Below are 17,131 nucleotides of genomic sequence, written 5' to 3'. Positions count from 1 at the left end.
CAAAACCAAGCTAAAAACCCCAGTTATTGCATCTGCACCGCTTTTTGATCTGTGTTGGCTGATGGCTGTCAGCTAGCTGCAATTACAAACTGCTCGGACTCATTAAAAAAAAAAAAACAAACCCCCAAAAGTCAATTCCCAAATTCAGATAATCACTGAGACCCGTGTTTGCCTTTTAAACCTGTTTCAGGTATTTTGAAAGATCTGGTTAGCTTGTGCTCCGCTGTTTTTCTTGAGGTGGGACCCAAATGCTTAAGAACCATGGTGCGAGGAGCCAGGGCAGAGCAGGTGGAGGGGTGTTGGTGTGCGGGGGTGATGCGGGAGCAAGGCAGAAGCGATGATTTTGGGGAGGGTCCGGGGCTGGTTTTACTCAGGCTGCATAGCATTCTTCAGGCTTTGGCTTTTTATGCTCTTTTTGCTGGAGGAGGTTTTGGAGACGATTTTCACACCTGGGTTGGCGCCTTTTGCACTTCCAGAGCTGAAATTCCCCCCTCCAGTGCTCAGCCCGCTGCTGCCACCGCTGCCACCTCCTCCATAGCCAAGACCGCTAGAGATGCCGAGACTGCTGCCTCCTCCAAATCCACCTCCGAGACCACCACCGCCGAGTCCAAGTCCTCCCCCATTTCCAAAGCTGTAGCCTCCACGGCCACCACCTCCTCCAAGACCAAAACCACTTCCACCACCTCCTCCAAGACCAAAACCGCTTCCACCGCCTCCTCCAAGACCAAAACCACTTCCACCACCTCCTCCAAGACCAAAACCGCTTCCACCACCTCCTCCGCTTAGGCTCAGTCCACCAAATCCTCCTCCCAGGCCACCTCCACCAGCTGGTCCAGAGCTGGAGCTGATCACTGCTGCAGGAAAATACAACCAGAGGGTTGAACATCTGCTCTGGCAACCCCCCCAGTTCCAGAAAGCACTATCGGGACTTGGGCCCATGGGACTTGAACTCAACTTCTGTCCCCACCCGCTAATGGTTCTGGTAGGCTCGGAATGTCTTACATGGAGCAATTGGGTAAAACCTCCCTTTTCCCAGGGTTGCTCAAAGGCTCTGCTCCCAATGGGCCCAAGGCAAAATGAGCACGGTGATACTTACAGTAGCTGATGGGGTTGAGTCCCTCGCCACTCAGCCTATTGGAGGGCAGACAAAGGGGAGGTCAGAGACAAAGTACAGAGGCAGCTGGGGGAACCAACCTGCTGGCAGGGGAACAGTGACGTTCACTATTCCTTCTGCAGGGATTTTGTTCCCACCTGCTCTCCTCGCCCTCCAGCAGCTTCCTGTAGGTTGCGATCTCGATGTCCAGGGCCAGCTTGACGTTCATCAGCTCCTGGTACTCACGCAGCTGCCGAGCCATGTCGGCTTTGGCTTTCTGTAGGGCATCTTCCAGCTCTGTCATCTTTGCCTTGGCGTCCTTGAGGGCCAGCTCGCCGCGCTCCTCTGAGTCTCCGATGGCTGTTTGCAGCGCGGCACACTGCAAGGGGAGGGATTGGAACTCCTGACTGCTCCTTGTCTCTTTGGGTAAGGCTCAGCCAAGGAAGAAAAACGTTCTGGCCAGGGTGTTTATGAGCAATGGTTAAGACTGAGGTCATTCTACCATAGCTAGCATTGCTGGAGTTGAAATGCCAGCCTACAAGAATGATTTTGTGCGTGGTGTGGTGCAGTTCCCTTTCTGGTACATCCTGCTCTGCGGCTGCTGATGTCTCTCCTGTCAGCAGCATGGTGGCAGACAGCAGAGAGCTGCTAAGGGACCACAGAACAGGGCTCCATGGGCATCTTTTGCCATTCCTACCTGGTTCCTTGTGTTCTCTATCTCTGCCCGGATCCTCTGGATCAGCCTGTTGAGCTCAGAGATTTCCCCCTTGGTGTTGCGCAGGTCATCCCCATGCTTCCCAGCTGTGGCCTGCAGCTCTTCATACTGAGGTTTAGGAGGAAGAGTGAACAGTCTGAGCCCTCCAAGCAGGCAAGATGTGGCTTAAACAGCCTCACACAGGGACAGCAGTGATTTTTCCCAGAAATACATCCATGGCATCCATGGGTCTGCTCACCTTGGTTTGGTACCAAGCCTCTGCCTCAGCCCGGCTCCTGTTGGCAATGTCTTCATATTGAGATTTGACTTCAGCTATGATGCTGCTGAGGTCCAGGTCCCGGTTGTTGTCCATTGACAGAATGACAGCGGTGTCGGACACTTGCGCGCTGAGCTGAGCCAGCTCCTGTGGGGAAGCACACAGGGTCCCATGCCACTTACGCCCATGTACTTACCTCTTCACATGTCACAGAATGTCAGTCACTGCCCGGGGTGGCAGTAGGACGGAAAATAAGGGGAGGGGGGTGTCTGTACCGCATCATAGAGGGCTCGAAGGAAGTTGAGTTCATCGGTCAGTGCATCCACCTTGGCCTCCAGCTCCACCTTATTCATGTAAGCAGCGTCCACATCCTGGAAAAGAACAACTATGGGCCCATCTGCAGCACCTGGTACCTCTTCTTTAGCTCAGCCAAGGACTGACCAAGGCCAGAGATGGGCTTGGGACCTGGGATTCCTTGGGACCTGGGATTCCTGGCACTGCCAAGCATCTTTATTTCTACATGGTCTGTTCAGCCCAGGTGAGCGTGTGTATGTTGTGGGACAAGAATTTACTTCCATCCTCTTTCAACCCCCTTCATTCCTTTCTCCCAAAACCATAACCCAACTGTCAGCTTTTAAAGGACAAGGATGCAGCTTCGTGAGATCTCCCACCCTTTAGGGCCCTCCCAGCCTATGCAATGCTCAGCATCCATTAAAACTCCTGTCTCACCCACCTTCTTCAGCACCACAAATTCATTCTCTGCTGCCGTGCGTCGGTTGATTTCCTCTTCATATCTAGAGGGGTAAAGGGAAAGACATGCTGGATCATGCCTCAATAAGCAGAAAAGTTGTACAGGGAGGACTGCAAGGTTATTTGGGCTGGGTATGACATTTTAAGTAAAGCAGTTACAGAGGATTTTCCTTTGCAAGTCTCATCACAAGTTGTCATGTCCTGGCTGAGCCTGCATTTTCTGGTTGGAAAAAATTGATGGACCATTTTTCTCCTGTTGTGCCAGAAGGCAGGGCCTTTGCAGGGAGAGGTCCCTCATGAGAGCTGTTTATTAGAGGGAGATTGATCAGGTGCGGTGTTATGTACTAGAGCACAGACTGGAGATCCTTTTTTTCCCTTTCTCATAGAAAGTTTGATGAATATCTTAGGCTAGGTGTTTGTCCTTGAGAAAGCTAGGTTTAAGTGAGACGAATCCTACTGTCTAATGCTAAACTGAACCATTTGCATCCCATTTCACCCCAGGCTGCCTGGATATGCCACTGAACAGGCACTCACTTGTTCTTGAAATCCTCAACAAGGTCTTGCATGTTCTTCAGCTCCCCATCCATGCGTCCCCTCTCATTGAGCAGGTTGGCCAGCTGCTTTTTCAGGTTGTTGATGTAAGCCTCGAAGAGTGGGTCCAGGTTGTTTTTGCCTGCACTGTTTTTTTGACCCTGGTCCTGCAGGAGGGTCCATTTGGTCTCAAGCACCTTGTTCTGCTGCTCCAGGAAGCGGACCTGAGCATTGGGAAGCAGAAGGGGGTTAGAATAAGAAGTCCATGAGTGTGCTGATGCCCAGGGGACAGTAACTGGGACTGACGAATAGCACAAACCAAGTGAATCCCAAACCAGGAGTGTTAAATCCAGCTGTGAATATCATCCAGATTATCCAGCACTATGTTTGCCCATCTAGTAGCTAAGCAAATTTGCCACTGGTGGACAATTCTAATTAGAGAAAATTTAATTCAGGAAGCCAACGAGTAATCATTAGAAAATGTGGGTTCAGCTCTTTCATCACTTGCTTTCTTTAACATCCTTCGTTTTTTCCTTCTTTGCAAGTGATATTTATCTTCCTTCATTAATGCTAATATCTGAGTACTACAGGTTAAAAGACAGGTACTTAATTGCCTTTTCTCTTGCTCATGTGTACTACATATAAGGTATTTAGACAAGGAAAAGCTGAGAAAGGACTTACGTTGAGTCTATATAAGAAGGGCCTTAGCTTTCAGACAATAAAGCTGGACACAAGAAGCAGCACCTCTGCTGTGATACCTTGCAGAGACAGCTAGGTTAAGCAACTGGCTTACTCTAATTTGAGATAATGTATCTTATTTCTCAGGCACAAAACCTGAGTCCTCTTGTTACTAGTTTTCAGTGTCTAGCTCTCTGCCTTGTAACTGTTTAGAAGTAGGTTCTTTTTTGATTACTTTATTACAAAACATGCAGATAGGAAATATGCAATAGACTGAAGATTTCTGAAGCCATATTTTTGTAGATACAAGAGTGTCTTGCTCCCTAGCACGGTTCCACAGTGTTTGATGAAATCTCACCTTGTCAATGAAAGAAGCAAATTTGTTGTTGAGGGTCTTGATTTGCTCCTTCTCATCTTTCCGCACCTGCTGGATGTTCGGGTCGATCTCCAGGTTCAGGGGTGCCAGGAGACTCTGGTTGACCGTCACTTCTTGGATGGTACCAACTCCTGGTGGGCCACCACCGAATCCCGCCAGACTCCTGCTGCCACCCAGCCCTCCGCCAAGTCCTCCCAGGCCCCCTGCTCCACCAAAGCCAAACCCTCCACAACCTCCCTGTCCACCACCAAAGCCAAGCCCACCAGAACCTCCACCCAAGCTATAACCACCACCTCCACCACCAAGTCCAAAACCACTGCCAGCTCCGCCGCCACCAAGTCCACCGCCGCCACCGGCTCCACCCCCGAAAACAGTCCTGTAGCTGCTTCCAACCCCGATGGATATCCTCTTGGTACCACCGAGGCTGTAAAGGCTCCTGCTGCCAAACCCGCCGCCACTGCCGCCACCTCCTCCAATGAGCCTTCCAAAACCTCCTCCACCTCCTCCAGATCGTGACACAGACATCGAACTGAAGCCAGCCCTGCTGCCACTGGGAATGACAGCTGAGGCAGCGCTGTAAGATCTGCCTCCGCCGCCGGCTCTCATGCTGTAGGTCTGCCGGTTCATGGCAGCGGGAGATCACGGCCCGGCACAGGCACAAAGCAGCAAGCTGGGAGAGTGCAGCTCTCTGATGGAAGGGGGTGCGGGATGCCCTTTTTATCCCTCTGGGGATCTGGGCTTGGTTGCATGGAAGTCCAGAGATCAATTTAGTGCCTTCATGGTTTTGACGTGCCAGGCAGCCAGCTGTCTTCTTGAAACTTGTTAAACGGTGATTGCACTCTTGGAGCCAGCGTGAATCTGCTCAGCTAGAAGAGTTATCTAACTGTGATTTCTAGCTGGGATTGCTCAGCCCTAGTGCAAAGCTGCTGTATGCTTGCAGAGGTGCATTATTTAATTTCCTTTCTGCAAAGCAAAATAAACGAAACAAAAAAGGGTGAGAAAGAGAAATAGCTACCCTGATACTCCTACCCTACTTACAAGATGCAGTAGATCAGTGTGGAGCTTAGTGGGGGCTCCTCTGAAGTAACTTGAATGAAAGGTAGTAAAACTAAAATGGCTAAAACTGAACAAAAATATTTCATCTGAATGAAAATATTTCATTTCTTTGCCCAAAGGCAAAGTGCAGGTGTGATGTTCATGAAGCCTGACATCTTATTCAGGGCTCTAATTTATCCAGTTGCCCTTGACGGTTCGTACTTGTTGGGCAGAGACTATCTTTTGAGCTGACTCAGTACCTAGCATGAAGAGGTCCTGATCCATGATTTGCCTCTGAGACACTATATTTAGGTGTCATCTCAAATTTTGACCATTTAATATTAAGTGTTTAGTCTATGGCAGGTTTTCTAGGCTGCCTTTCTATACATATTGGCATCTCCAGAGGACAACTCCATCCCACCCAGAGGTGGCCCTTGCACTGCCTCCAGTCATCTGATGATGTGGCTAATACGTTTCCATCTTGATCTAAAAAACATTTCAATGAAAGAGGCAGATTTTCTGAAAAAATATTTTGCCCAGCTTTGTGGAACTGTATTATTTGCATGTTTAACATTAGGGTGCAATCAGTCTTGAATTTCTAGCTCCTTACAGGTGCAATTTCTTTTTGAAATCTTTGAACTTTTCCATTCAAAATGCAGCCAAAAGCAAAGATTTAACCAGCATGAAAAATACTCCCACCAATTCTGTTTATTTTACTTCCTGAAGTCCTTGGGAAAAAGAGCAAAGTCAATAGGGTGTGGCGGCATTTTCTGGCCTCTCAGTCTGTGTGGAACTGCAGTGTTTACAGTATTTTATTTTTCGTGTTTAAGAGTTCTGTTCATTTTCAGCATGTTCTCCTGCTAGCATTGCCTGTGCTGTGCGCATGACTGGGGCTTAAACATCTGTCTCCGTGTTTGCAGAACAGGACTCCACATGCCCTTCGAAATACACTCATGTGCCCCAGTGGCACAAAACCATTACGTATGAGCTAAAGTCCCACTGGCATCTCTGGAAGAAAAATTAAGCAGGTGCTTCGTGTCCTACTGACTACAGAAGATCAAATGTGTGATGATCCCTGGAGAAATGCTGCCAGTCAGGCTCAAACCAGGAGAGCTGGGTCACGCAAACTGAATTTCCCATTGCAGTGTGAAATTCCTGGTTGGAGCACATCGGCTCGCTTCTCTCTGGAAAAATGTTGGGCTGAAGCTACCTGGGATATTACCTGAAATTCATGAAAGTCTTCATTATTTGCATAAAATTCAAAGCCCGGGTGCAATGGGAAAATGAGATTGTCTTCATGCTTTCTTGACCCCAGTAAGGGCAGATTGTCCTGAAGCTGACAAACAGGTTCTGATCAGATATTAGAGGTGAATGAATATAATGGCATTAAGGGTGGGACTGCCAGAAGAAAGAGGGAATCGTCATTTTAGGCTCCCACACTTGTCTTCCTTCAGCCCACTGTCCACAAGGTATGCGAGGCTGGGGGAGATGCACCGGTTCTTTACTGGACTTGTTTATTGTGTGCAGGAGCTGGCATTTGTGGGCTTCATACCCAGGGGCAGATGTGGCTTTTCACATCTGTCCATTTGGATCAGTTCTGTGAGTCTCCACCAAACAGCAGAGGTGCACATCCCAAATGACACTGAGTGGGATTTAGCCCCAGCCACCCCCAAAATATGACTGCTGGGCTTTTTTTTTTTTTTTCTCCAAAACAACTTGTTCTACTTGAATGTCTCCAGGCAGGCAGCAAAAAACATGAGTTTTGCAATTCTGGGGGGTTGAGAAGGGCAGGGACGATTAAAGGCATTTTCCCAGAAATGCAAGAGCTGCTGGGCCACTTTGGTACCCTGGGGAGCCGTCTGGTTATTGGTGTGCACTCACTGTTTTGCAGGGAGGTGATCAGAATAAATTATAAGCTGTTAGGGCACCGGCAGCTTCTCATTGGGTGTTTCAGCTTGTTATTTACATACAAATGAGATGAAGTCCGAGTCATATGCAATGAGGCAGAAAAGCTGAAGATAACCGTTTCGAAGATATCCTTGTTAGGTGGGTGGGTTTTGCCGTCTCGGCAAGGGATGGTCTATTTGGATTTCACCACCCACCAACCCAGACAGTGCTGCTAAGCCATGTCATTTGTTAAAGAATAATTAGCTATCTGCTCCAAGGTGACCACATCCCATAAACCTCTGTGATTTCTGTCCGAAAATCCCTGCAGACGCAGGGAGCCCAAACCCAGGTAAGAACCAGCGGTGGGTGCATCCCCGTTGCGCTGGCACAGGCAGGCTGAGCCCGGCAGGACAGCTGAGCTCCTCCATCAGGGAGCAAGACATGGTCGGATGGGGCAGACGAGCCATGAGTCAGCAGCGAAGTCTAGGAAGCGGAGCGGGAAGTCGGGAAATAAATTGCAACACCCACTCCTTGGTCCAGATTTCAGGGGGTAAATTAACCTGCCCACACCCTGCGCTGCTTCCAGACTGGGAGAGAAGAGACAGATTTCTCCAAGGGGCAATTTGGAGCGAAGATGTCTCAAGGGCTTTTGGTGGTGTCTGGGTGAGCCGTGGGAGGGAAGCAGCCGTCGGGGATGGACGGTTTTCCTGGCATGCAGCTGTGCATCCAGCAGTGGTGACAGCCACCATGGCGAAACCTTTCCAGCCGTGATGCGGAGACCTTCCTGCGGGTCCCCACGCCTTGAAAACCGGGGACCCTGGTGCAGAAAAAGGGTCAGGCAACCTGACCTCACCTGAAGATTGGCCACCTGAAAGGGTGGGCGAGGGCTCTGCCCTCCTTGGTGTCAGTGGGTGACACCTGTCTCCAGCCCGTGGCCCCTGATGTTTGTGTAGGCTTGAGTGTTTGACAGAAGGTGGGTGTTCGAGGAGGGCCTGGTGCTGTATTTTGGAAAGGCAGAGTTTTGTTTCATTTGAAAATTAACCTATTCTTGAGGGCTTTTCTTTTTTTTTTTTTTTTTTCCTTCCCACCTGAGCTGGTTCTCACTGATTGCTTTAAATGAGGGCCTGACTGCTTTTTGTTTTGCCTCCAGAGATCCCAAGGGAGCTGCACATCCCATGAAAGGTTAAATTCCCTGGTTAACGCTGAGCTTCCAGAATTCCCTGTGACCACGCTCATCTCTGGATGGAATAAAGGTATGCAAAAGTGCATCAGGAAGGAGAGCAAACAAAATCTCTGAAAATTTTGTTAAAACGCCATGTCTTGCAAGCTACAATCCCCACCCATGTGGAGGTTCATGTCTGAGAAAACCTCCCTGCTGTTGTAAGGGCAGGGAGGGAAATAAAACCCATGAAGCAGAGCATGAATTATGCATGTAGTTTATTGAAGGTACAGCTGAAAGTTTGGAGTAAGCGAAGGATAATCAACTGTTCACTTACACATTAAAAGCATTAAATCCGTCTATCTAGTACACACACAGGAAAAACAACGCATGCATTTAACTACAGAAATATAAGGTGCTCGTCGGTGTGTAATTAAAATCTGCTCTACCAAACCTGGTGTAGCAACTTGGACCAATTTACATAACCATTACCAACCCTCTCGTAAACAGGAAAAATTGGATTTTCTGCTGTCATTAAAGAAGCTAAAATAATAGCTGCAGCTCCATCTCAGACAATTTAAGATGTGGCTTCTCTTTCTGAAATCGGGATGACCAAATTTTTAATCCTTTTGCAATAGCTGTGTTAGGGAAAGAAAATCCCTGTGGAAAAGGGGTCGAGCAGAGAAGAGCCCGGATGATGCGAGCAGACAGCTCCAGCCCATCTGAAATGAAAATCTCACCTGGCAGAGGCCTCGGGAGCTCGGTTCCGGGGGGGGGCGCCCCCCCCGGAGGACCGTGAAAGAGAAGGTGGGTTGTGATCATGCAAACCGTTTTCGGCAGAGCTACCAACCTAATTGCGTGTGTCTGGGCAGTGTGTGGTTGTGTGCTTCAGCTGTCAAAAGGAAGGGGAATACTGTTTTATTGCAGAAATGCTGATTATTTTAAAACGTGCTGCGGCGTCGCCCTTCCGGACCTCTACCGGGTTGTTCTGACCACGCGCACGGCTGTGCTGTATCTGTTCCCGGGGCCGCACACCCCCGGGCCGGGGATGATGACGGCTCCCGGGCTGCACTGCTCCACGCCGGCACACACCACGTTCCCCAGGCTGGCCACGCCGGGGGCACACTGCACCCCCTCGGCACCGGTGATCACCTCCCGCCCCACGCAGCTGACCGCGCTCCTGGCCCCGAAGCCGCCCCCCACCCGAGGGAGACAGTCCACGCTGCGGGTGCTAAAGCCGGCGTTGCTGACGCCGAAGGTGGAGACCACCCCCAAGCCCGCGCCGGCTCCTCCCGTCTTGACGGCGCATTTGCCTCCGATTCCGGATAGGGATCGGCACTCCCCGACTGTGCCACCGCCGCTGACCACGGCTGCGAGAGAAAAACAGGTCCCCTTGTCACTCCCGGAGCAGCTCAAGCCCGGCTCGTAAGAAAACTTACAAGCTTAAAAGGGAAGGAAGGGGATGTTTCACTGGCTTACCTACGCTCACCGGGTTGCCAGTGCATATCCTGTTAGAAAAGAAATGTCTCAAATATGTGCTTAGGGAAATGCTTCCCAAACACATGAGCAGAAGGAGATGCCACCCAGTTATTGCCTTCTTAGAAAACCTGCAAGTCTTTCAGCTTTTCTGTGCACTCAGGTGTCCCTATTGCCCACTGAACAACTGTGGGGTTGGACCCCTAAATCCCATGGATGTCTGAATATCCCATCCCTGTCCATTTGTCCTGCAAAAGGGGGATCTGAATGGCCTGCCTGGTGCACTGTGATCCAGCTGCCTTGGGAGGATGAGGAGGGAACAGAAGCAACGCTCCCCTCTGCACCCATGGGGAGAGAAAAGGGATTCTGTTCCTCCCTGCACTCAGGGGGAGAGAAAAGGGTTGTTGTCCCTCTCTGCACCCATGGGGAGAGAAAAGGGATGCTGTTCTGTTCAGCACCCATGGAGAGCTGCAGCCACCCGCTGGGTTTTGCCAGGCATCGCTGCAAGCTGCAGCTGAGGAAGCGCCTACCTGCTCTCTTCTCCTTCCAGCAGTGTCCTGTAAGTGGCAATCTCAATGTCCAGGGCCAGCTTGACGTTCAGCAGCTCCTGGTAGTCCCTCAGCAAGCATGCCATCTTGTCCTTGGCCTGCTGCAGCGCAGTCTGCAGGTCGATCAGCTTCTGCCGGGCATCCTTGAGGGCGCAGTCGCCCCGCTGCTCGGCGTCACAGATGGCTGTCTGCAGCGCTGCGATCTGCGGACAGTACAGATGAGAGGGTGCTTGGCTGTGACATTGAGAGCATCTCTGCAGGGCTGCACATTGCCCCCCTTTTTGTCTGAGTTAAGAACTGCCAGAGAGCCTAGATTTTGGCTGGACCCCTGCTATGGCCAAGCTCTTTGGGATGACGGGGAAGGGATGCATTGGCTGCACCCTGTAGGAAGCATGCAGCCAACATCATTTCTGCTCCAGCCAAGACAAGTGGCTTCTGCTAGGTGGAAATAAATCCGCCCCCTTGCCTATCTTCAGATGAGAAGCTACAAATGCAAACTCTGGCAGGGGCAGGGGGTTCTGTGCAGCCTTGCAGGCTAGGAGCTGGCGAGGACGAAGCCCTTTGATGCACACCTCGCTGCCCATGCAGCGTTCAGCCCTCTGTCCTACCTGTTTCTTCACATTATCTGACTCGCACTGCAGCTTCTGGATCATCCTGTTCAGCTCGGCTATCTCGCTCTGGTTGTTTCTCAGGTCGTCGCAGAACTTGCCACGGCTGCTGTGGAGCTCCTCCAGCTATTGCGAGGGAAGAAGGTGACGTTAAGCGCCCGAATCGCCCCTTCCAGGGAAGGTGGGGATGCTCCAGAGCTGCACCAACACTGGTGCTCCAGGGAAGCACCCAGATGTGACCTCAGCCTGGACAATGTTACAGCCCCTTGTGGGCCCTGAGCACTTGCACTTTGGGAAGGGGGTGGTGTTCCTGATGAGTGTGCACAGAGGAGACCTCTGAAGCAGCATCATGATCTGCTAGGTTCTGTTTTGATGGAGAACTCATAAAACACATTTTTAGGCGGTTTGGGGGATTTTCTTTTGGCATGATTCTCTTGAGCAAACTACAGTGCACACACACCATGGGGTGGGTTTAAGTTGGTTCACAGAGGACAGAAATGGTCCTCGGGGCTTTGTTGGCCAGGGAATTTCATTGCCATCTGTGCTGGTGGTATGGATACTCACTCTGGTTTGGTAGAAAGCCTCCACTTCAGCCTTGCTCTTCTGGGCAATCTCCTCATAGCAGCACTCAACGCTTTTGATGATGCCCTCCATGTCCAGGTCGCGGCTGTTGTCCATTTGCACGATGACCGAGGTGTCACACAGCTGGCAATCCAGCTGAGCTCTCTCCTGCAAGATCCATTACAGGTCAGTGACCCAGCAAAGCGGGGGTCTGGAGAGAACATGTATGGTTGGGGAAGGTTGTCCCATGAATGCCCAACTGGGGCATGGGGTCCTCCAGATGGCTGGCTGGTTTCCAGCAAGAGCTGGCAGCTGGGACATGTTGTTGGCACAATATGGGATTGCTGCCTGTAATTCCCCAAGGAGGGTGGGGAGTCCTGGTGGAGCAACTCGCTTCAAGGCAGCCCAGTGTTGTCGGCTGCATCAGCAGTTTTGTGGGCTGTGCATCCCTTGGGGTGAGTGCTTTGGGCCCTGTTGCCTCAGACTCCCAGGAAGTGTTTGGTTAGAAAAGGTGGAAAGCAAACACGGTATCCCCCGTGTGTTCTGTTAGGAACTGGCTATGTTTTAGACAAAAGCCAATATATTATGACTTAAGAAGCTAAAAAAGTGAAATGCTAAAAATATGTTTTCAAGAGTGAGATGTTCCATGGCTCCAGGCATGGTTTGGATGAGAATTTTAGGGGCTTTTTTCATGCAAAAGGTCCCTCTCTTTGCAGTCAGGAAACCACCAAATCCACCCTGTGCCTGCCTAAAGCGTGTGTAACGGCATTGCTACCAAACACATATAAAGGGATATTGATTTTTTGGATGCACCTGTAGGATTTTCAGAAAAGACACCTTTCCCTGTCTTGAGGCTGCTGCAGCAAATAAGCGTGCTCTTACCTCGGCATAGATGCACTTCAGGAACTCCAGCTGCTGCCGCAGGAGACCCACTCTCACCTCCAGCTCCTCCTTGGTCAGGTAGAGACAGTCCACATCCTGGAGAGACACCGTGGATTTGGTGAAAAGAGGTGAAGAAAAAACAGCTGTGGCAAAGCCCCTTTTCTCTGTTAGATTTGGAGAAATTTCCCCACGGCCATTTCACTCCCTGGCCCCACGCCCGGGTTTTGCATACACGCCAGCCACCCTCAGCTGAGCTCACCGGTGTTGTCCATAGCACAGCTCACCTTCTTCAGCACCACAAACTCGTTCTCCGCAGCCGTGCGCTTGTTGATCTCATCTTCATATCTGCAGGAGGGAAGGAGAGGGGTGGGCTGCTGGGTCCTGGTGGTCCCATCCCCACCACCCAAGCAGCCAGCACAGAGCATGGGAAGCGTGATTGAAACCAGGGCCTCTCCCTATTTGCTTTGTACCTCCTATTAGAGTTTTGCTTTGTTGTTATTTTTTTTTTCCTCTGTGCTGAGCTTTGTTCAGCAGTTCTAAATAGCCCATGCCAGCAGTATCGGTGGCTGGTGTGAGATGGCAGTAAACCAGGCCAAACCACTAGAAATGCCAAACCATGTACCAAGTTGAAGGCTTACTTTGCTGCTTCTAGCCCTGCTGTTGCGTGTGAGGTTTTTTGGAAGCATCCAGGACTCTGCTCTGAGCTTTATGGGGAGACTGTGGCCAAAATGCCCCAGGGGAGGTCAGGAGCTTGAGCAACCTGTGAAACTCCTAGGTGCAATGAAAAGGAAAGCCGGTGTGTAATGACCAAGTAATTGGGACCTGGAAGAACTTTCACAAGATGAGTGGCTCATTGAGAGAGAACATCTGAGACACTTGTCTATAAGGTCTGTGGAGAAGATTACGCTTATATGCGCGTTGTGCATCACCAGCCACCGTATGTCCTGGTTCACGGCTTAGCGTAGCATGCGGGGAACTATTAAGGAACATTTGCATCTTAGATTAAAAAAACAATTCCCACATTTCCTGTGGGAAGAGGGAATGAACCCCAGTGGAGACGATGTGGATAAAGTGTGGGGTGAAGACAAATGGGCTGAGGGATCTGTGGGAATGGATGGCACCAGGGGCAGGAGATTTGAGGGAGCCACAGATGATGTGGGAGATTTGATACAGCAAACCACAGGGGAGTGCAGGAGTGCTAGGGAGAGGAAAAGAGGTTCCCTGTCCCTCACCCTAAGGAAATACTGCAGGGGGGTCTCTCCCAGCACATCACCTGCATCGGAGATGCAGCAGTGGGACCCCAGAACAGAATCCAGCCCAGTGCTGTTGTACCCTGCCCTGCTCCCTCCCTGTGCTCCAGTTTTTGAGCTGTCTGTTGCTGCTGCATTGGTTTCACGCTCCAAAAGTCTGTTCCAGGCCAGCCAACACCCCAGCCTCCATCTTCTCTGTGTGTGCTACTTACTTGCACTTGTACTCTTGCACCAGGTCCCTCAGGCACCTCTCCTCATTTTCCAGCCTCTCTCGCTCCCCCAGGACACACTCCAGCTGCTTCCTCAGGTTGCAGATGAAATTCTCAAAAACAGGCTCCAGGTTTCTCCTGGAGGCCGGCAGGACGTACTGCTGCAGCAGCTCCCACTTGGTGGTCAGCACTTTGTTCTGCTGCTCCAGCAGCCGGACCTGGGGAAGGAAGAGATGTAAGAGTCATCCACCCCTCTCGTCCTGGACAAAGGCACTTCAGGTCCCTCCACTTCCAGGAGGAATAAACAAATAAATAAATAAAATCAGAAATGCCAAAGGTTAAGCGCTGATTTCTCAGCAGCTTGAGTGAGAAGAGCATCTCCCAGCTAAGCCCGGTGCCACCCAGGACTCCCGAGGCTGAACGAAATCCATGCATTTGCTCTGCGTTGAGCCCAATCATCTCTTTGACCAAAGCAAGCTTCAGCCAAACTCTGCCTCCTCCCTGTGACAACTGGCTGGAGGAGGATCATCTGCCTCCTCTGATGGGCTGATTACAGTAATGAGTCTTTCCTGGTGCTAAAAGCGCCATCCAGGAGCTTATTTGAATGTATCTGATTTAAGCTCTAACCACGGATACTTATCATGCCTTTCACTTCTAGATTAAAGAGCTCTCTAGTACTTGGGAACCTTTATGTATCATGAATAAGTCATTTTAAATGGGAGGAAGTAGGGTGGCTCCTCTTACATGGGTTTGGTTTTTTCAGCTGCAGAACAGCTCACAAAGAAAATCAAGATCAGATGGAGCAAAGGTTCCTCTGCTCTTTGAAAAATCATTTTCTATAACGCATCTCTAAACAGCAATGAAAAACCCTTAGGCTTAGCTAACATAACAATGAGAAATTACATTCGTTTAGGAAATCGCCAAAGTCTTGCGCCCACAGAGCGGAGGGACAGAAAAAATAAAGTTGTTCATCTCATTTTAGCCAGACATCTACCTTTCTACTTCTGCGAGATGAAGTGAACTGCAAAAAAATACAAGTCCCCTGGAGTTTATAGAAGTAGGATAGGAACTGAAGATGACACATATCCTAGAAGCACAGCATCATCTAGGCTGGAAACGACCTTCTAGACCATTTCAGCGTCTCCGTCCCTCCTCTCAGGCTTGGCTTACTGCTGGAGCAGCTCCTGCTCTAGCTATTTAGCAGGCTGGTGACCATCGGGAGGTCAGATCCCGCTGCGGTTGCCTTGGGGCAAGGCTTACATCCAAGCAGTCTCCGTGTCAGGAGCGTGGTCTACCAGAGCCATTGCAAGACAGGGGGGCTCTGGGCGAAACAGCCACTGGCTTGTCCCTAGAGACAGCCCGGAGAGCGGGGGCTCACCTTGTCGATGAAGCAGGCGAACTGATTGTTGAGGTTCTTGATCTGCTCCTTCTCATGGGTCCGCACTTGGCACTCCTCGGGGTCAACCCCCACGCAGAGGGGCTTGAGGAGCTCAGGGTGGATGCTGACGCCGCGAATCCCCTCCGAGCGGCCTCCGCCGAGGCCAATGCCGATGCCGCCGCCGTAGCCTCCCATCGCCACGCCGTCCCCAAGGCCTCTGAAGCTGCCCAGGCCCCCGTAGCCTCCGCAGTTACCAAACCCCACGACCGTGCCCACGCCAAAGCGGCCTCCGCCGTAAGCCACGCCGCAACGTCCCACGCCGGCGCCGCCGTAGACCCCACTGCGGCAACTGCCACCGAAGGAAATCCTTTGCCCTCTCCCCAGGTCGCAAACGCTCCGGCTGCTGAAGCCGCCGATCCCGCACCGCCGTCCCGCCGGCTGGCAGACGGAGGCCGAGCTGCTGTTGGCCCTGCCGAGGCCGCAGACGGCGGAGGCGGAGGAGAAGCCCCGTCTGCCCAGGAGGGAGCTGGAGGTGTAGCACTGCCGACTCATGGCGGCCAGAAAGCGGACACGGCGACGCAGAGGAGCGAGAGAGGAGCAGAGGGTGCAGGAAGGAGCTCTCCTTTGGCTTCTCTGAGGCACGGCCCGTCTCCTTATATACATTTCAGGAGGTGCCTGAGATGCAAAAATTTAATTTATCCACTGGGTTTGGTCTGCCTGGCAGCAAGGAATGGCTTCCAACATTTTAAACCCACAGCAAACACTTCTATCTCATATGAAATAATGTGGAAATTAAAATAAACTGCTTTGCTTGCAAGCTTCAGTTTCAGGACTTATATTTTACTTAATTAATCTGCTTCCTTATTGTGTAATTATAGTTTAGCAAAATAATTCAAGGAGTTTTTATTCATGGCTTGTTTACGGTTCGGTTTCACCACAGCGTTTAATTATGTTTCGGGACCTCCTGCAAAATGTCGCAGCGATGCCGCCTCTTCCAGGGTCTCTCGCCAGCTCAGGGCAGGCTCTTGAGCAACGGCGGGGAGCAGGAAGGCGGATCTGTCCCAGCGCGGCACTGACGCCGTTGGGAGCGTTCATGTAAGCATTCGTTTCTTCCTCCTGTGGGTATGGCTGCGGCTCTCGCAGACGGCTCGGTTGAAGCCCCGTGTGCTGGCAACCAAATAAGAGGAGCGGAGCCGTGTGGGGCTGGTGGTGGCCATACCGGTGGAGCATGCGTGGGATGGTGCCGAATCTGGGGGGGGGGGGGGGGGGATGCTCCGGGGAATGGGGTTCATGAAGTCAGGGCACTGGTCTGGCTGGGCTGGGATGTGCCCCTTAGAATACATGGAACAGAAATACGGCGTTTCTGAGAAATGCTTTGCTGCAGATGCAGAGTGTTTATTGTTGAATTATGTGCGTAGGGAAGGGGATAATTGTGTTTAGTATCTGGGTGTGATGTCAGTGGCGCACGCGGCGAATTCACGCAAGCGATAGCTGGAGATGCAACAAAGAAGTGAAGCGAAGTGTTACAAACAGGTTGAGAAATGTTAGCCGGAGTGAACTTTTTTCCTCTTATTCCTGTGACACACCTATTCGACGTTAAATTATTCTAGTAATATCTGTTAATGAGAAGGCACCATACCTTCTTAATTAAAATTCTTTAAAAGATTTTTGAATTTGCTTGGAAACAAATGAAGTGCTTTTTTTTTTTTTTTTTTTTTTTTTTTTTTTTTTTTTTTTTG

General features: G+C 50.8%; 2 protein-coding genes across 2 annotated transcripts; both read right to left on the bottom strand.

Annotated features, from left to right (window-relative positions):
* Window positions 1-366: 366 nt before the first annotated feature.
* On the bottom strand, window positions 367-5,026 carry LOC118155517 (keratin, type II cytoskeletal 5-like). The gene is made up of 9 exons (XM_035308825.1): window positions 4,382-5,026; window positions 3,349-3,569; window positions 2,798-2,858; window positions 2,340-2,435; window positions 2,047-2,211; window positions 1,791-1,916; window positions 1,252-1,472; window positions 1,097-1,131; window positions 367-854 (listed from the first exon to the last, which is right to left on the bottom strand). The coding sequence occupies exons 1-9, from the start codon at window positions 5,024-5,026 to the stop codon at window positions 367-369; spliced, it is 2,058 nt and encodes a 685-aa protein (XP_035164716.1).
* Window positions 5,027-9,267: 4,241 nt separating this feature from the next.
* On the bottom strand, window positions 9,268-15,989 carry LOC118155552 (keratin, type II cytoskeletal 4-like). Its single transcript, XM_035308878.1, has 9 exons — window positions 15,393-15,989; window positions 14,018-14,232; window positions 12,840-12,900; window positions 12,556-12,651; window positions 11,677-11,841; window positions 11,113-11,238; window positions 10,487-10,707; window positions 9,960-9,988; window positions 9,268-9,850 (listed from the first exon to the last, which is right to left on the bottom strand). The coding sequence occupies exons 1-9, from the start codon at window positions 15,942-15,944 to the stop codon at window positions 9,456-9,458; spliced, it is 1,860 nt and encodes a 619-aa protein (XP_035164769.1). The 5' UTR covers window positions 15,945-15,989; the 3' UTR covers window positions 9,268-9,455.
* Window positions 15,990-17,131: the final 1,142 nt, after the last annotated feature.

Source organism: Oxyura jamaicensis, chromosome 33 (genome assembly GCF_011077185.1).
Source record: "Oxyura jamaicensis isolate SHBP4307 breed ruddy duck chromosome 33, BPBGC_Ojam_1.0, whole genome shotgun sequence".
In the NCBI taxonomy this organism is placed as follows: domain Eukaryota; kingdom Metazoa; phylum Chordata; class Aves; order Anseriformes; family Anatidae; genus Oxyura; species Oxyura jamaicensis.
Note: the sequence above shows the minus strand (reverse complement) of the source record. Positions and strands in the feature narration are given on the sequence as shown.